Source organism: Pseudopipra pipra, chromosome Z (assembly GCF_036250125.1).
Source record: "Pseudopipra pipra isolate bDixPip1 chromosome Z, bDixPip1.hap1, whole genome shotgun sequence".
In the NCBI taxonomy this organism is placed as follows: Eukaryota; Metazoa; Chordata; class Aves; order Passeriformes; family Pipridae; genus Pseudopipra; species Pseudopipra pipra.
In genome coordinates, this window is record NC_087581.1 from 23,174,304 (window position 1) to 23,200,576 (window position 26,273).

Genomic DNA, 26,273 nt, shown 5'->3' on the forward strand with positions numbered 1-26,273 from the left:
GCTTCGTATCAATAGATGTCTCAACCGATTTCATATGTTAACCAGCTTATGGTCAAAATCTTATAAATAGAGTCCTATTAGGAAAAATCTCAACAACTCATGCAGGGTTACATAGTTGAAAACTCACATACAACATTCTGTCACTATGACTAGAATGCAAGGTGCCTTTAACTACAAAACCCCCAACATTCTACAGCTCTGCAGTAGCGAGGCAAGCAATGTCGAACAACGTAATTTTGCTTGAAGAGCTCCAGCTTAAATGAAAACTAGATTGAGCAAAATCTCAAATACAATCTTCCAGATGCTCTGTGGAGCTAAATCAGTATAATCTAGAAGGGCTGTGACAGTTCACCTAGGTTGAAGACCTTTGCAAACAGGTTTGTTCCTTCACTCATTATAGAGCAGAAAGAATTCATAATGCTGAGAGGAGAATTCCTGTGATGGTTATATCACAGTAAAATAAATCGAAACCAAAACAATACCCCCCCACACCAAGAAAAAACAACAACCTCCCCCAACAAAAAACCTCCAAGCAAACAAAAAAACCACCCTAGAGATAAAAAAATTGTTTATAAAAAATGGATGAAAGGAGAAGGTAGAAGGAGGAGAAGGAAGAAAAGCCTTCATAGAATTTTTCCCTGTTCTTAAAAACAATAATCAGCAATCAGTACAGCAAGGAAATGTCATCAGGCTGGAGCCTCTCATATCTGTTCAGCATTAAAACACTCCCACAGAATTCAGGCAGAATTCATCTGATCGGTCAAGATCATTTTAATATGTAGCTATTTAAATTCAATATTCAGTCTTCTCTTCAAAAAGAAACTGAGGACTCTCACAATGAATTTAGAGTCTACAGAACTAAACTTTAAAATAAATATGGAGTCCACAGTGCAACCTTCTAGGTTTTTTCATTTACTCTGACAGTATGATTTGATGCAATAAAGATATGATTACCCCATGAAACACATTTATGCCATGTACACGGGAAGGAAGAGCAGCAGGAAAAGTCTGTGGTTTCTGACTGAAGGAATTTTCCTGTTGTGGGGGAGGGTGACTGAGTAGAAATTTTGACCCTAGTCCTGCAATTGGATCCATCAAGCCTGACCTCTGTGCTATTGCAGTGCTTGCTGGAGTCAGCAGAACTACGTGCTAAGTGCAGGGATCTGTCCATGTGGAACTAACTGGGGATTTGGGACCTTCCAGTTTCCTGCTGTGGAGGGAGGATGAGTTCACCTCTGCGTAAATTCTGGAAGAGGAGTAAGAGACTTCCATAAGAGAAACTTGCATTTATTTTTAGATCATCTGTTCTCTCACTCAATCCCATAGAGATCATACTGAAAACAGCATGCCTCCCTTTCTCCAACCACACGTGCCTACCTGCTAACTCCAGCCATCGCTGCTGAAAACCAGCACGCCCCATACTTCTCTAGTGAGAAAAACCCCGCACATAGTTTGTAGTCACTGTTTCGTAGTTGCTGCTTCAGTTGCTAATCCAGCTTTGAGTCAGTTTACATTTTGTGACTCAAATATGACCTCTGTCAGCATCTGTCCACCACTGTGGAGTGCAGTGGTTGGCTTTTGTCCCTCCAAAAATGCTTTTTTCTTGGCAACCTCTATGTATACAGGACAAGGAGGTTGGTGTGCACCGGCAGCTCCATGCAACTGGACAATGTTCTGAATGCACCACTCCACCCAGAGCCTAGGGAGGCTGCATGGAAACTCCATGACTTCAAGCTGTCAGATACATCCGGTTGGTATGCAACTGTCAGTGCTCAAGTGCCAAGCTTCTCCAGCCCTTAGGAATGAGATCAATCACAGATGAAATCTGGCAAGAGCTGAGAAAGCTGCGTTGACAAGTAAGAGAAAGTTGATCCATTCCATAATGGGCACCTGCTTTTAGCTGTGCTAGGCCAGGCTTGGAGACTGGCCCACAGGCCCAACAGCAGTGCACCACTTGGTTACTTTGGATGACCATTTGGTGACCATTACCTCTAGAGCATTTTGTGTGATGTCCACTCGTGCAAGAGAGGGCTAAGAACAGCTTTTGGGTTGAGCCCTTTGAGGCAGACAGGCAAACCTGACAGGATTCTGCATAGGGAAATACTGGCTTGTCCAGCTGTGTCAGGGCACTTCTAGGCACAGAGTGTGGAAATACAAAATAAAAACATAGAGACTCACAGCAATCTCATTGCTCTGGGGTTTAAACAGTCCCTGAGCAAAGTTTTTTTGGACCTTCATTCTGGATTGCAAAATTTCAGAGCTTATATGTCACATTCTTTGTTAGATGCAGCTGTAAATACACTTCAGAGGATCACAGAATATTCTGAGTTGGAAGGGACCCACAAGTATCATCAGGTCCAACACTTGAATGAAAGGCCCATTTAGGGATCCAGCCCACAACCTTGGTATTCATTAGCACTGTGCTCTAACCAACTGAGCTAATACATTGTTGTGGATACAATGCCTGGAACCATGTTGATCTTGAAAACTGAACTTGCACAAGAAAGTTCACTGCGGCCCATAGTTGCCTGAATGCTCTGGAGAAACCTACAGACTGAGTTGTGTGCTCTACCACAGAGTGAGGGTGCAGCAGGTAGAAGCTGTGATTGTCAAAGTCCTTAACAGTGGTAGGACCACACACCCCTGTTGAGGCTTCAGAAAGGTGCCGTTTTCTTTAGAGACATTAACCTAGTAGTTATTATTTGGACTTCTGGTGGGAGACAGTGCTTGGCATCCCAGCAGGTGGAGAAGGGAACTGAATTTGACGCATGCAAGATCTCTTAGAGATCTGTGTAAAGTGGGCAGAAGTCACTATTTGTATTTTCTCTGTTCTGAGATGTTCTGGTTTAAGCAGGGTGCCCCAAAAATGCCTACAGGACTGAGCTGTGCTACAGGACTGGGTTGTGCAGATAAACCAAGCAGAGGGAGTCTAATTTGTAGACTGGACTTATTAATGAGTAAGCTAGTCTAAAGAATCAGACAGAATTAAGATATAATATGCACTTTCATGGATCAGACACTTGAGCACTTTTGAAGTTTCCCAAGCAATCAAGAGTAAAAATATATCAAGAATAAGTCAAATGTTTTCCAGTGATGCTGAATGTCCAGGAGCAATCAAGCTTCTTACTGGGGAGTCCTAATAGGGACTTAGATCCCTGAGTTTAATAGCTTTGCTATTAATAGTTTTGCTATTAAACTGCATCACAAAGGGCTAATGAATTTTGACAGAGAAAAAGAAGGGATTGGATAAATATCTTCAGTGATACCGAACTGTGTATCAATACCAAGATCTTGCTCACACTTGCTTATCACACAAGTGCTTAAAGAAAAGATTTTCTGGGTTTCATGTTGGCATTTCTTAGAATTGTCATCTGTTGCCCATGGTGATTTCATGAAGACAGTGGGTATATTTCCTCATAAGGTGGAGGTGACAAGTTATTACAGTCTTCCCCCAGTTCTTCTGGCTCATTAGAACTGTCCTCTGACCTGAAAAGAGGAAGAGGAGCAGATGCAAAAAGAATTTACCAAACACAAAGCATACAAGTAACCTCAGTGCTTCATCCTGATAGCCTTATCTGGGTGAAGTACTTCCTGGCTTCTTGAGAAAATGCTATGAGATGAAGTTTTACTGAGATTCTGCTGTTTGCTCTGTTCTTTTTGTGAAGTATAAACATGCCAGGAGGTGACCTTTGTCTTCATCCTGCCTATGCCTGTCACTATGTTGCTGAGGATGAGGCAGTCAGCAGTTTTTCAAACAGGCTTTGATAAATGAACTAACAGTGACTCGTGTTCTGGGAAGGATATAATTCTGAGTAATTCCTGTAATCAGAATATTTTTCCTTAGAGGAAAGAACTATATAAAATTATTTTGTGTACAATTTAAGAAGTTTCATACTGCTGTGTAATATTAGTGATCTGGTTTATGCCTCAAATCTAGTAAAAGAGTAAGAGCTGGAAGGTTTCTACAGTAGGAAAGGAGCATGTTGTCACCAGGCATATTCAGGAGGGAGAGCATCTGGTACCAGACTGATTACTGCATTGTTGCAGAAATGCTCTTTGCGTGCTGACTTATGTGTTTGATTGCGTTTGAATGGAAGCCTCTGGCTGTACATACAAAAACCTAAAGGTAGTAAGATAAGCATTAAAAAACCTCCACAGACAGGAGCATATATAGTATCAGCATATACTAGTATCTTCAAAAACAACAAGAGATTTAGTAGAAAATTGAAAGGCATTTATAAGTGAATTTAAATTAGACAAAAATACTTTCAAGAAAAGTATGCCTCCTTACTCTTTACTTGTGAAGAATTTCTAACAAAGACAAAAAAAGTCTGAGAAAGGAAAATACCCTAGACTAGCTCTCGTTTCCTATGAAACCACACATAGTACTTAAAATACTCAGAAGCCTGTGTCCAAACATGCTAAGGCATTTCAGAAGATGTACCTGTGATTCCTGGTATTCTCTGCAGGATAAGTGGTGTAGTTCTCATCTCCAGTAAAAGCCAGGTTATCCAGAGGGTAAGCAGGGCAGAAGTGAGGAGAGCCTGGGGTGGGAACTGGAGAGGCACTGGAGGAAACAGCACTGCAGCAGCTAAGCACTGGGTGAAGGTAGCTGGGACTCACAGGAATGCCTTCCTGGGATGGGTACGGTGGAGGGATGTACTGTACCACTGTGGCACCATGAAAAGTTATAGGCTGGTTAATGCCGGTGAAGACAAAGGACTGCCCGCTTGCAGACTGGTCGAGGTCTGACACATTTTCCTCTCTTTCTTTACAGGGCTTGCATGTGAGCATGTTAAATTTGCAAACAGCGATCAGAATAAAAGTCACCCCAACAGACAGCAGAATAGGTCCTAGTAACTGAGTCCATTCCAGGTGAGTAATGCCATCGTATTTTATCCATCCCATCACGGTGAAAGTGATCCCCACCAGTCCCAAAAACACACCTGAAAAGAGCAGAGTGGTGCCAGCTTTATCCCCGTCTGACACCAGGGCATCAGATCTGTTTGTCTGACAAGGAGTAACAGAAAAGACATTCAAGGAGAAATCTTCTACACTGTTGTTGTTTTGCTCCATTACTGAGTATAATGTATCTTCTGCCTCAAGAGAAAGGGGGCTTGTAAGGGACTTGGCAGAGCATTTAAAGTCGAAGGTTCAGGTTAGTTATACAAGAACTTTGTGTGTGTATGGTTAACAGAATCCATCATGTGAAAGAATAAACTTTGCTTAGGAGAATAAAGGTCTGGCAAGTGAAGCCTGAAGCCATTGCAAAAAATTTCTTGAATTACCACTATCACTTCCGAAACGGTTTCACCCTTGAATGGCTGCTTATCTCTTTGTTTATCCTCTAATTTAGCACCTGTGATACTTACTGTGCCCACGCTGGACGGGAGAAAAGGGAAGCCAGAACTATTGCAGCTTTTCCTAGGCCCCAGCTAGCTGATGCATCCAACATATGGACAGCATCTGTTTAGTCAACAGCAGTGTGGCAATTCTGGCTCTCCACTTCCAGCTCCGTTTTCTGCAGGAGAACGCATGGCCATTGCTAGGAATGCTTTGCTGTGCTCTGAAACGTGACATTTATAGCTGTGCCTGGACCTCTTTTGCAGCTGGTTCTGCAGTCCAGAGCTTCCACGGTTTAAAAAAATATCAAAGTAGCCTTTCTGATATTTTGCTGGGCAACCACTGGGGGGGGGGGGGTGGGTGGGGGGGAGGGTAAGCAGCAACAGGGTGGTGAGCACTGAAAAACCTGGAAGAGCTGCTGGTTATGGGAGAAATGTTATTTCAAGCCAACCACAGCTTTCCAGCTGCTTGAAGGTAGCGTAACTGCCCTTAATTGTGGATGTTTTTGGTTGTGGGATCTCCACCCCTTCCTCAGAGTTTATACAGATTAATGCCTACATACCCTGAATAGCACATCACTGCAGGAATGGGAAAACATCTCCTGTAATGCTAAACCTGGTAGAGTAAGGGATCTTATCCTGTACTCAGAAGTACCTCGAATACTTTTTCACATCACAATGAATTGTTCTGCTGAATTTATGTGCCATATATTAAGCAGGAAGATTAACTGAATTTTGGGATTTTCTGTTTCCTAAGAGTTTCAGACCAAAGTAACTGCTGTTGGAGGGTTATGGTAGAATGTCTTTGTACAATTCCTTAAGGAAGAAAATCTCCAACAACTTGATCTGTTTGACTAGCATGGCAGAGGACTATACACAGGACATTGATTACTACTCAGGCAGTAGAACCCATAATACTATCTCCTGCTACCAGCAGCTCTGGGGAAGCAAGCTTATCCTGAGATTTTTAAGATAAAAATAGCTCTAGAACGAGAAAATTGACCTTTCAGCCTGCTTCTTCAAAGTCAGTAAAGGCGCCTTTAGTCTACTGTGCATTCATATCACAGAGTGTGACAACAGCTCTCTTCTGAAAGAGGCTGCCCACCAAATTTGGCACCTTTAAAACTGAACCCCACTGCTGAATGCAATTAGGATGTGTCTTTCTCATTTGTTAGCAGATAGACCTTGAGGAATATTAGTGTTGGATTCCTTCAGAAAACATCTGTGAAGTTACCAAAGTCAATATTATGTTTCATCCACTATCCAGGGTGCCAGCAAATTTTCTGACATATACACTCAAGACCAGCTTTTCCCACAGTACCAAGTCCAGTCAGGATTCTCTGCACCTCTTAAGGAGCAAAGAGTTCAGGCTTGCAATGCAGTGGTTTCATATGATAACTAAATTAGAAAGTGCTGAAATACTAGATAATCTGTCCTTGTATTGGTAACTACAGCCAAAATTTAAGCAATCTTTAAACTTATGTTTGTTAAACTTAATGGAATGAACTTCCGTGATTGCTCTTTGAAAATCAGGTTCTTCCATACCATGAATCATTCTTACCACTGTTGAATCTTCCAGGTTTTCCAACAACCTTTTAAAAGCAGCACTATATTATATTATAATGGCTCTCTTACTAATAGTATATACAGATGTATTGTCACCTTTTTCCTCTCATTCATTCAAGAACTCTGCAACTGCTATTTGCCATGGATTGTGATGAAGAACTTCCTCAATCCTAAGCAATGGTCCTTAGATGCTGTTTGGAATCAGAATTTTCCAGGTTGGGTGTTGCATCACCCCTCGCCTCTCTCTTTGCCTCTGGTCTAGGACATGACTTCATGATTGTTGAGCAAGTGTACAGTAGAGATGGAGAATACAGGTTTCTTTTTTTTCTTTCCCAGGCTACTTGCCACTGGAACTTTGAAAATAGGATGGAAAACACTTTCCATTTGGTGCAGTAGAATCTAACCTGAGATTAGCTCAGTTGCTTATAGCATGGTGCTAATAACACCAAGGTTGTGTGTTTGATCCCTGTATGGGTCAATCACTTAAGAATTGGACTCAATAATCCTTGTGGGTCCCTTCCAAGTCAGAATATTCTGTGAAATTTCTGTGAAACTTACATTAAAATTACTTTCTCTATAAACTGCCCTATCTTTGTAAGAGATAGTTTCCTCTAAGCCTTCTCCGATTATTTCCCCAGACAATGCTAATGCTGCATTTAGGCAGCTGTCAAGGTCTTAAAAGATTACTGGATCACACTGATTTTCTTAAGGCCAGTACTTCTCTTTGCCAATAAGTGTGTGTTCCGGGAACTCATTTAAAGATGCTGATTTACTATATGCCTCCCCTTTTACCTTGAATAACTCCTAAGCAAAACAGTTTTGTGGAACCTAAGAAATTGGTCAGAGTGAGGTTTTTCAGAATGAGTGCCGTTTTCAGATCTCACTACAGTGTCGTTCTTATCTGCTTCAGACTTTACCCCTCAACACATGCACTGCTTTGCCTTCTGTTCTTCTATGTAATTTTCTATCACCAACGCAGACTTCTCCTGCAGTGTTTGCTGCTGGAAGCAGGTGCTCTGCATGTCCTCAGTTCTCTAACCTGTTTCAAGAGCCACCCCAGTAAAGACTCACAGGCCCTCACTTAACTCTTTTCTTCTCTCCTTCCGTTACTTATTTTTACACAGTTGTACATGTTATCAGCCTGTTGTAGTAAGGTTTTATTTTCTCACACGCCTGTAACGTAGGCAGGGACTTATCAAAGAACATGCAAATGAAGCCACATAACACATGGTATTGCACACCGACTGGCTTAAAAATGAGCAGGTGCAAATTATCACTCCATAATGAAACATTCAGTTGCAGGGAGATTTAGCCAATGACTTGACTTAGTAAGACTTTTTCCTAGAGAAAGGCAACTGCATATGGCATCCTTAGTGGAAAATACAAATAATATGTGTAAGGCCAGCATATGAAGAACCACCACAAGTGGGCCTTGCACTCCAGGGCTTTGAACTACTGCACTGCCAGCACCAAAGCAAAAACAAATTGAGAGGAGCAGGTTCAACCAGCTGCCCACAACTATGTTTACCTGCAAGGTAGTTTTATGTGCTCCAGGGAAATCTTGTTGGCAGGCACACCAAATTGAAAGTATTTCCATACTTAACTATTCAGATATATGCATGTGTGATAGAGGGAGGAGCACTGATCTAGATGAAGTCTGGCACATTCACTGCAGAATTGTGGAGGGATTGGACTTAGAAGTCATGACTCTGAAGAGATAGGACGGAAAAGGGATAAATGGATACAGCAACAGAAAGGGCAAGGGTGGAGTGGGTGCAATCCAGAGAGTGTCATTGTCCTAAAAACATAGCAACATTACAAAGATCTGTGCAACCTCATTTTTTTTTTCAGTTGCTGGTGATTCAGGAAGAAAGACTCCTAGAGAAAAGGCATTAATTATATTTTTGTGAATCCTTCTCATATTCAAAGGATTGCAGTGCTGCAGTTAGAAGCAGAGCAATGTCAGTGCTGGCAGCAAGAGAGACCTTAACTTCACTCAGAAAGGATAAGCAACCCTTACCTCCCACTTTGCTTGTTTAACTAAGTGTGAATCAGTAACCAACTTGATTTGCTCCCTAGCATTTGTATGTCAAACACTTCAGCTAACCTTAGGACAGAAAGAGGGTTATAGCACCATTAGTGTGACAATAAAGTATCTCATTTCCTCAATAAAAAGGCTATTCCATATTATTTTAAGCTACTTTTATAATTTTACAAGGAGTTGCTTCCTTTCTAATATAGACATTTCACTCCTACTCCCCACATCAAAAATTCCTCCCTCTAACGCTCTTCACCCAGTGGTAGTCTTCAGTGCTGAAGGCAGATCTGCTTAGCCCCTTACTCACATTTTCTGACCTTGCTGCAAGATTTCAAAACCACAGTAGGCAAATACTGTTGCACTGGCTATGTTAACTCCCTCAGTGCTGAGCACTTTATGGAGATGCACCCAGTACATCCTCTAAGTGTTCAAGTAATGATTCTTCAAGTCAAAAGTAGAAGATGCTTATACAGCTACACACTGAACTATTTCCTAAGCATCTTCTCAAAATTATACAGAAAGAAATTCAGTTTTCAATCATTGTTCTCAGAGGTAACACCTAGCCTTCACAGGAAACTCAGATGCTGAGTCTGAAGTCAGGTCAGCAGCTTTCTAAACCGTGCTTTCTGTGAAGACTGCTTTTTTAGAAATAAAGTGATCCACGCTGAAGACTCTGCAGTAGATGATCAAAACACAATGATCTTGAAGAAAAGCAAGAAGATCATGTCACTTTTACAGAGGACTCAGCTGAGTCAACATATACTACTTGATTTGTCTGGTCTCTTGGGTGCATCTTGGGAACAACCAACTCAGCAGGTTGCAGGCAGCAAAAAAGGTTAATACTTTTTCAGTTAGCAACCAGATGCAACTGTATTTTTTTTTAAGATGGTGACATATTTCAAGATTTGTTTAAACACTTTTTTGATGGTAAGCCTTTTGAGAAAATGAGTGCTCCAGACAACAGCACAAACCCAGCATAGCTCCTGGTTGCATGATATCTTTCAGGTAAAATATCCCAGCTTCTGTCCTTGTTATAGAATAGCAAGAGAAATCCAGAGATACACAGGCTCCTTCGACATGTGCAAGGCTTTGTATGCACAAATCATGCACAGCAGTGGGCATCACTGTTAAAACAGGTCAAACAAAAGCTAAAAAAAGAATAATCAAAAAGATGGCAAACCATAGCTTGTATTGTAGATGGCATATAAGGAGCAGCATCCTTGAAAAACTCACTAGGTAAGAAACATTTGAGAGAAAAGAGGACAATATGCCTACTGGCTTTTGTGGATTCCCTTTTTTCATACAGACATTTCCCATGGCTGAGTCATGCCAGTTTAATCAGCTCCCACATACAAAATCCCTCTTTGTGCTGTGTTTGCTCATTACTTTGCGTGCATAAGCCCCTCAGCTCTATTGCTGGCTAAATATACCTCTTGCTGGCTGGTTTGTTTTTGTGTGGCTACACAAAGAGCTGCTCTAGCATGACTGAGTGAACAACACAGAGTTGGAAAAGGCAAATGCAAGAGCTCCTGAACATCTCCCTAAAGCACTCAGCAGGTGAGGGGCATGTTCATAGAAGGATGACACAAGGTAACCACCTTTCACTAGGCACAGGAGGGAATTCGAATGCTTAATTCATAGTTTGGCATGCTGTTACAGCCAGATTCAGCAAGGTAGAATACAAGTTTGAGGTGTAGGTGAGGTCCCAAAGCACGCAGGTGTTCAGAGACTCAGCTGAACAATACAGACATCACTCTTGAGAGATGTTTTAATGATGGCAAGTTCATCATTCTGAACCAAGCCTAAACATTAGCCTTGCCACTTCTTTTTCTGGGCACAGAATCATGTCTGTTTTTCTAAAACAGGGTTCAGAGCAAGTTGTAAAATATCAAAGATTACCTGCTACAAGCAAATCCTTCTGCTCAGGAAGAGCTGCAAGCAACCACAATATAGAACTAGAACCTCCAGCTGGAGGACAGGCTGGTACCACTAACCTAGGGGCTGCAGAGGGACGGAGAAGCAAAGAGGGCTGTATTTCTGAAGGGTCTGTCAAGTGCTGTGTTGGTTAAAAACATCTGTTGCATGTGTTTCCATGAAACTGCCTCTCCTGCATTTGCTGATAAGTAATGTCTGCACCTGAAAGATACCATTGCTTCGTGGCTCTCACTCTCACAAAACAAGCACAGCACTCCCTGTATAAACCATGAATAATGATAAAAAACTGCAGTATAATCCCCCTGAAATCAGTCATTACCACAGTTAAACTGTTAGCCTATTAACTATCCTCAGGGTTGCCTTTGGGCTCTTAACTGTAGCTAAAACTGATTTTCACAGGGATTATACTTACATAAGGACCAGAGACAGTCTAAATAAAGCTATGGAGTGTTTGTTACCAGGCAGAACAAAATGTAACCATTTAAGTTCTTCACAGCATCTCTGGTACCAAGCTTAAACATCCTTATTTGCGAATTGTCTCAGAATACTTACAAAGTCAATAACTTCGCAAACCACTATTTTCCACAGAAGTCATGCAAAAATAGAAATGAAAACACTCTAATTATTTCTCTTTTTTTGAAGCTCCAAACAGATTTAATTAAAATAATCAAAAAAGTTGGTCTCTACTTAACGCCTTCATTATAAAAAGAACAATTAAAAATAGAAACTGAAGCTGTAACAGAACCAGATGAGTGTTTAACATTCCTGCAGTGAACTCCCTTCAGACTACTTTAGCAGAAGCCTAGCATTATCTGAATGTTATTCTTGAAATCCAAAGTCATTGTTCTTCCTGATGAAAGATTAGACACAGCCAACATTATTGCTTTTATTACAAAATGTAAATAAATTCAAAAATTGTAAATCTCTGTGTACAATTTAATTTAAAAATTAAGTCAACTGAGTCTTCTATGAGCTGATGTCAGATGTGGCTAAGGAAATAGATGAAAAAGATGAGGAAGAAGATGGTGAATATTCATTATTTGTTATTGATGCTTTTTCTTCATATTTTGGAGGAGATTCAGAGCAGAGGTATAGCATTGGTAAAATATCTGAAGGTGAGCTGCTTCCAGAAATTGTACATATGGTTTCATAGTCTCTAACAGCAACCATTCTTTCATCATCTGCAAGTTGTGCTCTATAAAACACAAAACTGTGTATTAGCATAATTCATTTATCTACAGAGTGAAATTCTACTTGACTTACATAAACATACATGTATGCATACAGTTCCTAAAAATCCCTGAAGCAAAGAACTTGCACAGGAATTAGGAGTTCATTCGGTGGGCTACATTATGACTCATATGAAAATTCTATCATTTCTGAGGGGAAGGGCAAAACAAGCTCCCTTCTAACCTCTCAAATCACCAGTCACAGCCTGGCTTATGGGCATTAGCTGCTTTTGGCAGTGCTATCTCACAATCTTATTAAATCTTCTGATCCATAGCTCCTAAAGTATTTTCCCTTTTGTAGTATATCACATACACACTGTCCCCTTCCCTTATGAAAGACGGTTATTAGACTTAGAACTGCATCACAAAAATCACCATCCTGAGCCATTTGAAATCTCGCATGAAAGGCCATCTGAAACTTTTACTAGGCATTCCAGCAATCCATGACAGACATAAGGAGTCATATTCCTGCTCAGAGCTGGAGAAACAGAAGCAACCGGACATGACCAGATTGCAAAGTTCCCAGTGACATTCAAGGCAGGCAGCCAAGTATTCACTGTCCTCTTCTGATGATCACAACTGAATCCAAACTGGTTGAACCCACAGTGTTCTGATACCCTGCTCATCTTGCCCTCAGCACATTGCTTCAGCTGCTTTCCAAGGAAAGAGAACTCCTCTCTCCTCATGCCTCGCTCCCAGAGCTGACTCTTGCCTTTGTGCATACATCTGTACCAATACTGAGTGAGGAGCCAGAATACAGGGCATAGTCACCTCGTCTTCAGTGCTGTGACGAATCGGTGAGCGTGCGTGTTTAATAGAGAGAGAAATACTAAAAGACAAATGCTGAGGTGCTATGTAACAGATTGTAGGGATAAAAAAAAATAATTCTGGGATCAGACCATGACTCAGTCATCCAGCACAGCCTTCACCACAGCACTTGCTGACAGAACACCAAGCAATGGACTGGAGAGGCAAATCACCTTTGCCTAGTAGCCACTATACCCTGCCATATTTGGGATCTTCAATCATGGCACTATGTTATGAGCAATGAGGCCATTGCTTCTCTTCTATTAAAGCACTTGGGAAACAATTTGCATTATTCAAGATACCCTGTCTGCCAGCAAGTGCTGAGCCATGACAGAGCAGGATTGAGTGAAAAACCCAGAAGTGGTATCAACTCAGAGGGTCTCTGTGAGGACACTAGGGAACATGGAAGGGCAACAGCTAGAGCACCCCCAGTCACAGAACACCAAAGTAGGAAGTCAGAGATTCTGGGTTTCTGCATCCAGTGTTGAGGCGTTTTATGCACTCTACTAGACACTGACTCAACAAACTGCCTCTTTGTGTATATATGCTCACAAGACAGAGAAGTCCAGACAGGCAATCAACAATGCTGACCAGATCACACAAAGTTCAGAGCACCAAAACTGAACATTTCTGTGTTGAGACAGTTGATCCAGCTGGAGAGGATTTTGTAGAATTGATGAAGGAAAGAGGGGTTGACTGGTATGCCAGCTCTCTTTGCTGCTATGTGCACCAGCAGGGAGAGCTCAGAAAAAGTCTGAAGAACTAGATTTTTTTGCCATTCTCTCACCACCCTTTGTTTGACTTTTTTCAGTGCAGGATGAGCTCTTTGAGTTCTTTCACACCCTTTGATAATCCCTTTCCAAGCAAAGGAAAAGGATTTTCCTGCAGAAAAGGACTGTGTGGCCATCCTTGTGGGGGCATCAGGCAAAGCATCGCCAGCTGGTCAAGGGAGGGGATTGTCCCGCTCTGCTTTGCACTGGGGTGGCCTCACCTTGACTGTTGTGTGCAGTTTTGGGCACCACAATATAAGAAAGATATTGAGCTCTTAGAGAGTGTCCAAAGGAGGGCAACAAAGATGGTGAAGAGCCTTGAGGGGAAGCTGTATGAGGAGTGGCTGAGGGCACTTGGTCTGTTCAGCCTGGAGAAGAGGAGACTGAGGGGAGACATCATTGCAGTCTACAACTTCCTTGTGAGAGGAAGAGGAGGGCACTGAGAAAGGCACTGATCTCTTCTCTGTGGTGACCAGAGACAGGACCAGAGGCCTGAAGTTGTGTCAGGGAGGTTTAGGCTGAGTATAAGGAAAAGGTTTTCACCCTGGAACAGGCTCACCAGGGAAGCAGTCACAGCACCAAGCCTGTCTGAGTTCAAGAAGCATTTGGACAACACTCTCAGACACATTATGTGATTCTTGAGGGTGTCCCTGTGCAGGGCCAGGAGCCAGACTCCATGATCCTTGCTGGTCCCTTCCAACTCAGGATATACTAGGATGCTATGAATCTTGCACATTTTACCAAGCACATGGCAGGCAGCCCACATCTGAACTCAGAGCCTGAAATTGCAGGATAGAGAGAACTTGTGGCTCTGCACTGTACTTTTTCAGACAGGTGGTACAAAAGTCACCCTCTCAGCTGCTTGAAACTCCACAGCAGGTCCAGGTTCACACTCAGGACAAGTAATTTCTTCACACACATTCATTTGCTTTCTACATATATCAGTGAACGTGTCAGAAGGGAGTTACAGCACATGCTGGAGCTGTAGCACAGACAGGCTCAATGTGGGGCCTAACTCCAGCAGTAGCAGCAGCTGGTATGAAGCACCATCCAGCTGCGGACACCTTCACTCTGCCCAAGAAGAACAGTTTAGTCATGTAAATTTTCTTATTCAGCAGCAGGAGCTTACTGGCTCTCCTATTGCTCTGTCCTTTGATTGCATTAGTATAACTCCAAGAGCTGATATATTTTACTTCCAACCTGACAACAGGCAAAAACTTCTATACCAAACAAAATAAAATGTTTCTTCACACAACAATTCATGCCTGGTCATAAGAGCTGCTGTCTTCCACAAAGCACTTTTGTTCTATCAATTCTGACATCTTCTCATCCCTACATCTACCCTTGTCATCCTGAATTGGCAGGTAGGCACTGAGTAATCAACAGATTCTCATCAGCTTAGTACAAAAAGAACTCTCTATACAGCAATTTAGGTGGAAAAGCAGCAAACTGAATGAATTGTGTGTATAGCTAGGCCTTAACAGGCATTGCAACCCTCAACACAAGTCATCAACCTCAAGCCGGACAACCTCGGCCCATGGAAACCAAACACTGAGTATCTCCCTTCCCTAGGTGATATGAATATGCTCATTTTTTGGGGGGGGACCAGTCCCCCCGTGCACTAGAGTGTTATACTGGTAGCAAGGAAGAGTGAGTAAGGTTTTTGATAGAGGTGTTTATTCTATGTTAATAAAGAAGAAAGTGATTTTGACAAAAGGCAGAACCACAGTCTGGGTTGTGCTAACAGCAACAGAAGGAGACATTTGCTGTCTCCAGCACTGATGGGGAGAATGAGTTTGGAGGAGGGCACTACAAAACAAGATAGTACAATGAGCTTGTTGAGGGTGATTGACTAGAGAACCGAGTCGATCACACAGTGAAGCTGAACCTCAACAATCCACCAGGTGTACTTCAAAGGATTGCTAAAAAAAAACCAACACAGACATGTCTGTACAAAGTGTGGTAACAAGAATAAACACCAGTGCTAACACAAGCATCCCTTTCCAATGGCATTTAGGCCTTCAGGCAGGGAAAGGGCTTGTGCTTGCTTGCTTTAAAAGGAAGATTAGCACTAGAGTTTTGAAGTACCATTGATATCAGGCACATGGTACAGCTGGTCATGGAACACACTGCCTCATGTGAGTGGAAAAATTCGGAGTACAGTGGAAAGCTCTTAAAGCAGCAGTCCATCAACTACTATGACTGGATACAGCCAGGTAGCTGGGGCTCTTAGAATAACAGAATTGTTAAGTTTGGAAAAGATCTTCAAGACTGTCAAGTCCAACTGACGGTCCAACCTAGCACCATCATCATTAAACCATGTCCTCACTATTAAACCATACCTACAGGATTTTCCAACACTTCAGGGGATGGTGACTCCACAGCTTTACTGAGCAGTTTGTTCCAACGCTTTACAAACCTTTCTGTGAAAAGGTTTCCTAACATACAGCTAAGATAAACCTCCCCTAGCACAACCTGATATAATTTCCTCTTCTCCAGTCACTTGTTACCTGGCAGAGGAGGCTGACCTTCACCTTGCCAAAACCTCCTTTCAGGCAGTTGAGAGAACAATATGGTATCCCCTTGAGCCTCCTTTTCTCCAGACTCAGACTCTCCCACTCCCTCAGTCACTCCTAAGAGGATTTGTGCTTCAGACCCTTCATGAGCTTTGATGCCATTCTCTCATCTCATCATTCTCTAGCACCTTAGTATTTTTCTTGTCATGAAGGGCCCAAAACTAAACCATGGAATCACAGAATGGTCTGGATTTGAAAGATCATCTAGTTCCAACCCCACTGTGCCATGGATAGGGATATCTTTCACTAGACCAGTTTGCTCAGAACTCCATCCAACCTGGCATTAAACACTTCCAGGGACAGGACATTCACAGCTTCTCTGGACAACCTCTTCCAGGGCTTTACCACCCTCACAGTAAAGAATTTCTTCCTAATATCTAACCTAAACCTACTCTCTCAATCTGAAATCATTCCTCCTTGTCCTGTCACTACATGCTCTTGTAAGAAGTCCCCCTCCATCTTGAGGCTCCCTTCAGATACTGGAAAGCTGCAATTAGGTCACCCTGAAGCTTTCTCTTTTCCAGGCTGAACAAACCCAACTCTCTCAGCGTTTTCTCAAAGGAGAGATACCCCAGACCTCTATAACAAACTTGGTGGCTTTCTCTAGACTTGCTCCAACAAGCAATTTGGCAGCTCCTAATCCCTGAGCTTGGTGGTGGCAGCATCTAGCACATCAGCTATACAAAATGTATTTAAAGAATGGCTGCATAGGTAAGGTACATCATCTTGAGATGAAGTTGGCTTTGCAACCTCCCTTATCAGCTCTCTGGTCGTTCCTGCAATACCAAAGTATCCTTTGATCTCAACACACTGCCAGAGTAGGAACAAGGCAGACCAGCACAGCAGGTCTCACTGCAAGCAGTGAGATAAGGGACACAGGAGAACTGAGCATACTGACAGATGAAGTGACTGTGGGTAGATGTCATGAAGGGCTTGCTGCACTGGTTCTAGAGAGGCTTCTAAAATATGGCAATGTGGATATCATGCCATTGAAGCACTGCTGCCAAGGGCATCTTCTCTTGGACAACCTGTGGAAGAAGTCTGCTCTAAGGGCCACTGATCTAAGACTTTGTTCTCACTTCAGACATTCTTTCCAATCATAATAAACTGGTAAGAGTTTAATCCTCATAAAGAACACTCTGCAGTTTGTAATTCCTCTTGTATACTACAATGTTTTAATGCCAATTCAAGTAATGTAGCTGAAGTAAACTGAGTTATGCACTAGAAAATTTTGTCATGGCTAGTAGTTAATTCACAGTGATTATATAAGATCATGATCTCAGATACCTTGAGAAATAGCTCAGATTTCCAAAGACAGAGAAGAACACAGTCTTACCCATTAGTGAAGATAGAGTGATATGGTGGAGGATTTTCACTTGCAGGCAAAACACTCGACATAAGACAATGTGTCACAGTTGGTGACATAGGGTCAGCAAAATAAGGAGGTGGTGGGGGTGGGAATACCATTACAGCGTCACCTAGAATTAAAAACACCAATTATTACCTCTGAAAAACTGAGCATCACTGGTTATTTTAACAGTATCTTAGAATTTGTACTTGCCTACCTTTTAAGATAGAGTGCAATGATCCCACATACAGAATTGTTATATTCTAGGCTATTAGAGAACGCCAGAGGTACATTCAAAACTAAAATCATTGAAAAATAAAGATGCAGCATATTCATAAATGAAAGATTTAATTTAGAAAATTAAATTTCTAAAAAAAAATTAAATTTCTGGGGAGGGGGACTGTTCCATCCAGCTAAGAGACACAAATACTGTTGTCTGTCTTCAGAAACTGAAAGTGCAAAGCACATAGTTACTGCTGGCTCATTTTAAGGGTAGGTAAGCATTTAGTTTTTCTCATGTGTCTAAAATAGGCTAGTCTAAGTTTCTGCACATCTACTGCAGTGCTATAATGAAAGAATTCAAGTCATTAATGGTTCCGATGACTGATTTTGTGCGTCTTGACAGTTTCTCTACTGAATTACTTGCAGATCAAGGAACAATAACCACAACCAGGACTACTGATACACAGTTTGCTATTAAGTATACTATGCAGCATATCTGTCAATTGCAACTTCAGAATTGAAAAGTTTGAAACTTTTTTTTAAAAAACAAAGTTTGTATCAGTCAGTGAGCTGGCATAATTTACATAAACATTCAAAGCTGCCTGGTACCCTTTCTTCCTTTGTAATTTGTGTGCTGGGACAGTTCAGAGAGCATCAAAATTCTTGATTTGTGAGGTAGGCAGTGTTTTCTAACAAAGTCATCGCTGTTCCAGAACAACACTGTAAATCAGACCTCTACCCTCAGCCTTTCAGTTTTACTTTTCCTGACTGAAGTATAAAAGGAATCCACTAATTTCGCTTTCTTGCCTTAAAAGACAATCTGAATTCCTTCCTACTGCTCTATCCTGGTGGCTGGAAAACTGACTTCAAAGCCTCCTGTTTCCTAAAGGTCACCAGGTTACAGGTCTATAAATAGGCTTGAATTTCATTATGGATTTCAAGTTCAGTCAATCAGATGACAGTCAAGCAATGACTGACTTTTAATTAATCAGTGAGTTTATTACAATAATCAGAGTAATCAGAATTATCAGAACAACCTACACATGGAATGTATTCATCGGGCATTAAACCAGTGCTACATACAGAGTATTATTCTCTGCTAACACACCACATTTGCTCAAATACTGTGCAATTAACTGAGGCATCTTGCAATTACATCTCTGACGGATAGAAGATATGGCCACAATTTAAAAAAAAATACAATACACTGCTTATGAATCAGATTCTTCTGTTTAAGGGGTCAGAGGCTCAAGGCTAAAAGAAATCTTAAATACAGTCACAGAATTCATTAGACCTGTGATCTGCAGTGTCAACTACATCCTTTGAGAAAGGAATTGGGATTGGACTCATTTGTGTCATGTTATGTTGCTTCCTTTACACAGACAGTCAGACCTTCTTTTTTATGCCAAAGGAGGGGTTTTCCTTTGTGAGAAAGGTAGCTGAACTGACCATACAGAAAACATACGAGACAAAGCAACATTTTTCTGTTTTGGCTGGCTTGAAATGCCAGAACTGACATGCCTAGAGCTCGAATAAGTAATATTCAGAGATAAATAATTAGTGAGAAAAAATCCCTACTAACTCTCAAATATAAAGTTCCAACATTATTTACTCACCTACTGTAACGTGAAAAGATTCAGGGCTCTGAGGATGTTCTTCACTTTCACAAGATTCGTGGTTGAGATTTAAGTTTTGTTTCTTTTTAACATGAGCTATCACGAAGAAACACAACCCAGTGAGCACAATCAAAGGTCCCATGATTTGAAGTGACAGGAATCCACAGCCCTGGAGGTTCACATCAGAACTGCCGGTGTGGTTGAATTGTACGGTATGCCAGCCAGGGCTGCAACCAGGAACCCAAATTCCCAGGATGCTAATGAGCATTCCACTAGTTAAAAACAGGAATCCAAATATGAGAAACTGGGCAAACTGACAGTTCCCATGGCAAAAAACAAGGCTGTACACCTGCTCATTTTGCAATTGTCTTTGTCTCATATACATCTTGGCCCTTGATCGTGCCAGTAAAACACAAACCAGTCCAGTTACAGCCAGCACTGGCCCAGCAGCCTTAAGGACCTCATTACAGTCACTGAAGGTTCCAGATGGGCATGACTGGAGAATAAAGACTGAAAGCAGGAATCCAGTGCACAGCAACACAGCTCCAAAAACAAAAAGGAAAAAAATAAGTTTCCCATGCTGTCCATTATTTCCTTCACCTCCTGGTGCAGGAACAGCCACTGGATACATTACAACAGAATCTCTTCAAGCAGATGAGTTGTTAGCATTAAATGGCAGCAAACTACAGCAGATCTGTGAACATGAAAATACACAAATCAAAAGAAAAAAAACTCAGCGAGACTAGCTACATTGTATTTTCTCCTTCCAAATTTGCTACTCAGCTTTTATTGTATACTCTCCTGTACTTTCTCTTTTGTAGTACCTCCACTATGGATTACAGGGCCTAATCAAGTCTGCTGATGTTAAATGCCAATAAAAAGACTGAACTTGCTTTACAGTTATACTTAAATCAACTGTAATTGCTGTTGCACAGCTAAATGAATTGTTTCTTTAGAGAAACAGTCTTATGATTAAGGGGACATTATTTTCAAAGGCTGAAAATTTGGAACAAGCACAGGTTAGCTTTCCCCTTGAAAACAGAAAGCTACAGGAAACTTCTGTGACCAGCAGGGAGTGACAGCTTTTGAGAGACAGTATCCTACTGCAAATAAGCAATGACTATTGGACTTTTTAACCAAGCAAATCTTCTAGTACATACCTTTTCAAAGCACATAAGTCTTGCTTCTCCTTCTACAAGCAATAAAGTCCTTTCTGTTTCTCTTCTTAAATAAGCTTCCTGTCCTATACAATTGCAAAAGTAAACATAGAGAAGATTTTTCATTCTGTTCTGAAATGACCAAAAAACCACCAAACCCCAACCCCCCCCCATTATAAATACCACATAGTTCAACTCTCTCTGATTCCATAGTTAGAGTTAGTAAGCATAGTGCTCCTACACTTCAACTTCCCCTGCTTCTGAATCCTTTGTCTGTGTTCCAAAAATCTTTAAAAAGAAATTAACAAAGGCAGCTTGCAGAAGGCTTGTGAGCCCACAAGAGTCTAGATTCAGAAGTAAAGTAGAAGAAAATAGAAAATAGTGTTGAGGCCAATAACAGCTCATATGGTACTATGGATAACAAATCTGCTGGATGTGGGTAAACTGCAGCTGGGAAAGCCTGACTGAAAGTTAGAAGAGAGTTCCATTCAGTGAGCTCTAGGAAAAAAAAAGTAAAAATTCTGCCATTACTGACAAGGAATTTTGTGCTGCTCTGACACACTGGACTACAGGGCTCAGATGAACATCTGTACTCACCTCCATGGTGAATAGCAACCACGGAGATCTTGGCTACCATCCATCAAAAGCCAACCTGAAACACAGGGGAAGTTCAGACTACAGAAAAGAAAAGTCTCATGGATAAACCATGAAAAAAGCCATTCCATACCAAGTGTAGGAAGTAAGCATGCTCATGCTGCACTGTTTTACTACTGCCCTCTTCCCCTTACTAGCAGTCTCCTGTGACAAAGAATTTCACCTATGAATTAGATATATGAGGAAGGATATATATAGGGACTGGTGAAGTTTGTCACAGATGGAAGCAGGAAATTGACTTAATTACTGCTGTTTGTTAGTTAACCTTCAGCCTTTTCTCTACCAGCTTCCACTGCCCTGCTACTAATTCAGATGACTGGAAGCTAAAAAAAGTCCAGTTAGATTGGATCCTCCTTACACATGCCTCACCAACAGTTATTCCCCAAGAAAAACAAAGTATCATGAGATTTCTGGAAGCAAACTGTTGAACATGCATCAGCCACAACATGCTTTGTGTCACTCCCCAGTAACTGCAGCGCCCCACTGGGATGAAAACAAAACACAACCATAAAACCCCCTAGTCACTCAAATACATAATTAGTTATCTGCAATGCAAGGAAATCTATTCAGTCACTACTTAGCCACTTGTAAGAGCAGAATCCAAATAAAGAATTGGCTGAGCAGACACACGAATGATGAAGTTACAACAGGTTTTACTGTTAAACATCAAACGAGGTCCACCAACAGCACAGGAGAAGGCAGAGCATATCACACAGGTAAAAGGCACAGTAAGCACAAGACTTGACAGTAAGGAAACACAGCTAGAAGGCCACTCCAGGAAGCAACAAAATCTCCTATCTGGCTATCTTGAATAGTAAAACTGAAGGACCTTCCCTTAATGTGTTCCATTACTGTGATCAGTTAATTTGTAAACTATGTCTGCAAAGTGTTTCTTCAAGGTTCTGAACTCAGTCTAGCCCTCTACTAAGACTGATCTGAAAAACTGCTTACTGAGGCTCCCTTGGTAGAAGAGTCAGATTCACACTGGGGAAAAAAATTGGTTATAAAGAGCACCAAAGATAGGACAGCTTGTCACAAAAAAAAAAAAGAAACTACAGAAATTCTGATTGATTTCAAATGGAAGACCTTTACTTCAGCACACTTTCAATACTGCACGAGCTACAGTCAGTCTGAAGGCTCTTCTTCTGAGCAGAGAAAATGGATTGGGTTGGTCACCCTTCCTTGATTACAGTGGTCTTTCCTAAGTTAATAAAATTGTTTCTGATAACTGCATATGCTCCTTCCTGTCTAGAAATTTTCCCTATTCTCGTAAATTATCCAAGGTGGTTGAGATTTACTGACTTACCAACACATACACAAAACTGACTAAAGGGCCTCTGAAACACACACAGACAAAAAAAACACCACCAAAAAAAAAAAAAATCCCAACAAAACCCAGTTCCAGACACAACTGTCTTGAGATATTTTTCTGCTGAGGCACATTAACCATTGTAACAACAACACATTATAATTAGACAGAACTCTAAAGCCTTTCTTTGCAGTTCCCTCTAGGGAAGAAAACACGGACATAAGTACAAGTAAATTAGGACAAAAGAAAAAAATGTGAGGGGGGAAGAAGAAGTAAATACAAATGTATAGCCCTCAAAAAGAAAAATCTAGAGATTTGTTCTCGTTACTCCAACACAGCGCCTGCTTCTCTTTCACCAATCTTGTTGTTATGAGATTAAGTTAAAACACACATTAGAAATTAAGCTTGTGCATATTTTTTCAATTCTTTCAGGCCACAAAAGAAGGAACATTTACAACAGTCTGTTGTGGCTTTGAAGATGAAAGCCACAGATTTTGTGCTGCAAAATCCAAGAGAGGACTAATTTTCATTTACACTATCATGAAATTTAAACAGAAAACCCCACGCAAGATTAAGCTTTATTTCTTGTGTTTCAATAAAAAGTATCTTAACAAAGAAGTAAGCCTTAAATTGACTGTGTGTTTGAAATATTTCCACTAGATCTGATATCCCCACAGGCATATTGATATAGGGGAATTTACCTATGGGGAAAAGGGAATTGGAAACATAGCTGGTAATGGAAGTCTGGATATAGGCTTAACTTAAATTATATAGTGCTTTACCTTTTTCTAAGTCAGGCCCATGCCAGGTATATGGAACAGGAAATAACATCACAACTTCTTACCACTTCTGTGTGTAACAGTTGTATTATAACTTTCACATTATGGACAACTTCAATAATTTGTAAACATTTCTAATACAATTCTTCTTCAGCCTTCAGAGGACAAAAGAGTCCTATTGTCCAAGATTTCCACTGCAAACAGCAGGGCTATAAATTTACTTTCCTCTTACTCATATGAAATTTGATAGCCTCATGCAGACATTATGAATTCAGGAACACAGAATTAAAAAGAAAAAAAAAAAAGCATTGGAAGAATTACAACACTGCTAACCCTCTGTTTTATGATTCCCAGACTAGGCCCAGTTCTCCCTCTCAGGTCTAGTCTGTATTGCTATTTCAAAAACTATAATACCCTGTCAGCTGTAGTCCACAATGGAAATCCCAGTAGAATTTTCAAGCCATCCTTTTCAAGGACTTCAAGTTTTCCACTTTTTCCAAAGTTTGAACTGCTATTGGGAAGTTGCCACTGCGTGATTATTTTTTGTCATGTCTTCTTTTATTTTTCTTCCCAGGTTTCAAATTAAATCACAATTCCTTATAGGTCAAGCTACCTGTAAGGAAAAATTCTCTTGACTTCATTCAGTTTAACTTCCATGTCAAAACATGAATGGCTCCCTACTTCTTCTCATTCCCTGTGTCTAATTTCCTTCTTTGTTCTCATCTGCCTCCGTACCCACATAATTTTCTGTTCTTTACACACACAGAGTTTCCCCCTGGACTGGACTCTTAACCTGACATTCAGCAGAGACACCCATCAATGAGTACAGCTGATTAAACTAAACTGGAATGTGCAACCTTCATCCCCACACTCTTCCCTCCCCATGGAGGAACTTATTTGAAGAACTAGGGGGAGATGCCCAAAGGATGTACTTTCAGTTTTCTACTTTCAAGCAACGTTAAGACTACATACTCTAACAAGTTCCGAGATGTCAAATACATCCAATTTGATCTCTTATGTATGCAGTCTCTAATCAGTGCTTGACAATGCTCTTACGTCACAGAATATACAACTCTGATATCTTAGGAGGAAGATTCCAAGATTTAGACACTGTGCGTAAAGATTACTAAGGAGGGAAACTCTGTCCCAGAAACTCTGCCCATCCAGGTTGACAAAATCATTGTTTCAGCTCACAGTATAGGAAGGGTAATGCTGTGCTATGATTTATGACTTGCAGGTGGGGCAAGAGTCAGTGTCTAGAGAAGTGCTAGAAAACAGCTGCAGTGGGAAATTCCAGAAAGTGGGATCCTGCCAGTCTCCAGACACATGTGCCTCAGGGATCCAGGGATCCTTCTCACCACAAACCAGCACTATCAGGGATTCTGATCTGTGCTAGACAGAATTGCATTCTGCAAAGCTGCCAACTCCTGTCTCTTTGGCCTTCAAGAGAAAAGCAGCTACAGTAAAAGCTGATCCACATATGTTCCTCACTCACTTCATCAGGGAAGAATACTGATGCCGCAGTTGGATGCAAGGATCCCAAACAGTAAGGAGCTTGCAAAACAAAGCTTGGTAACCTGTTGGTTGGATGCCATGCAGGCAACTAGGACAGCACCTAGATTCAAAAATTAGCTCTGAACAGTTCCATGCTTGTGGGTGGGATGCTTTTTATGTGACACACTAGTGGCACACAAGAGCCATGGCAAAACATCTCCTATTTTCTAGAGTACCTGAAGGGAGACTGGGGAGAAGGTAGACACAGTTAAAGCCAGAGCTGACATTTTTCAAACAGGTAACACAAGACAGATCAGTTATGGGAATTCTGTCCCATAGGGCTGATGTACCTCAAAGCAGCAGAAGGCACAAGACAAAGAGACTTACAGATCTTCGATGCACAGGACAGACCATGGAGACCATCAGGGAGATGTTGGGCTCCAAAAGCTACCTGAAGCCATCCTGTCCCAGCTTCTTGAGGCTGGCCTGGGGCATTAAGCCACAGACAACTTAATGGACAAGCAAGTAAGCTCTACTCCATCTAGGAAAGGCAGCATTCCATGGCACACCCCTCCTCATCCACCAGTCACCCTCATCCATCAGGCACGCCCTATTCTAAGTCAATCGGTGTTTTAAGACACGCTAAGGTCTTCAACAGGATGGACTATGTCCCGAAAGCTCCCGTGCATCATTCTGGAGCAAGGAGTGGGACAGGGCAGCCTGTCCACCACCTCTCCGCGAGGGAGCAGCATCTGAGCCTCCTCACCTGTGCACTCCCAGTCGTATGCCAGCATCAGTCACGAGAATACTGTGTGTCAGCAGAATAGCCGAAGAGACCCCATCCTCTCACAGAGATGGCGTAAAGCTCACTGTGGAAGCAGTATGGGGAGCCGTGGGCTCTCCAGGAAGAAGACCGAACACTTACGCTCCTGATAATTCAGACGCCGGTCGGGGGCAGCTCCGCTCGCACCCTGCAGGAGAGTGAAAACACGGGAATGGTGGCGGCTGGGAGACGCGGCACGACCCCGCTCGCCCGCCGCAGCCCCTCGCCGGGGGCAGATGGAGGACGAGCCGCCCCGGCGGCGCCCGCCCCCGGCCCCGCGGCCCCTCTCACCGCGCTCCCGGGCTGCCCCCACACCCGGGACGGACCGTCCCCAACACCCCGGGACCCGACTGTCCCCAGCCCGCCCCGCCATGGCGGCACAGCCGCAGGGCCCCGCGGCCTCCCCGGGCGGCGCGGGCAAAGGCGGCCTGCGAAGAGGCCCCTTGCCCGCCCCCCTCCTACCTTCCCGCGGCGCGAAGGACGCGGCAGCGCAGCCGGCGCCGCTATTTAAGCACCTGCGCCCGGCAGCGCGGGGTAGGGCCCGGCCGAGCCGCCCGGGGCAGCGGCGGCGCAGCAGCACCGCCTCCCCTGTGCCCAGCGCCCCGCCC

At 42.2% G+C, this 26,273-nt stretch overlaps 2 protein-coding genes across 4 annotated transcripts; both read right to left on the reverse strand.

Annotated features, from left to right (window-relative positions):
* Positions 1 to 743: 743 nt before the first annotated feature.
* TMEM174 (transmembrane protein 174) lies at positions 744 to 8,746 on the reverse strand. The gene is made up of 2 exons (XM_064643046.1): positions 4,445 to 8,746; positions 744 to 3,486 (listed from the first exon to the last, which is right to left on the reverse strand). The coding sequence occupies exons 1-2, from the start codon at positions 5,074 to 5,076 to the stop codon at positions 3,390 to 3,392; spliced, it is 729 nt and encodes a 242-aa protein (XP_064499116.1). The 5' UTR covers positions 5,077 to 8,746; the 3' UTR covers positions 744 to 3,389.
* A 3,007-nt stretch (positions 8,747 to 11,753) lies between these two features.
* TMEM171 (transmembrane protein 171) lies at positions 11,754 to 26,273 on the reverse strand. 3 transcript variants are annotated; one of them, XM_064643044.1, is made up of 7 exons: positions 26,128 to 26,273; positions 25,768 to 25,813; positions 21,204 to 21,258; positions 20,610 to 20,692; positions 19,450 to 20,143; positions 17,600 to 17,741; positions 11,754 to 12,076 (listed from the first exon to the last, which is right to left on the reverse strand). In XM_064643044.1, exons 5-7 carry the CDS (start codon positions 20,078 to 20,080, stop codon positions 11,848 to 11,850), a joined length of 1,002 nt encoding a protein of 333 aa, XP_064499114.1. In that variant the 5' UTR covers positions 20,081 to 20,143; positions 20,610 to 20,692; positions 21,204 to 21,258; positions 25,768 to 25,813; positions 26,128 to 26,273; the 3' UTR covers positions 11,754 to 11,847. The 3 variants fall into 3 exon arrangements, with proteins under 3 accessions (XP_064499114.1, XP_064499112.1, XP_064499115.1); XM_064643042.1 differs by having other exon boundaries at positions 25,609 to 25,813; XM_064643045.1 differs by lacking the exon at positions 21,204 to 21,258 and having other exon boundaries at positions 25,609 to 25,813.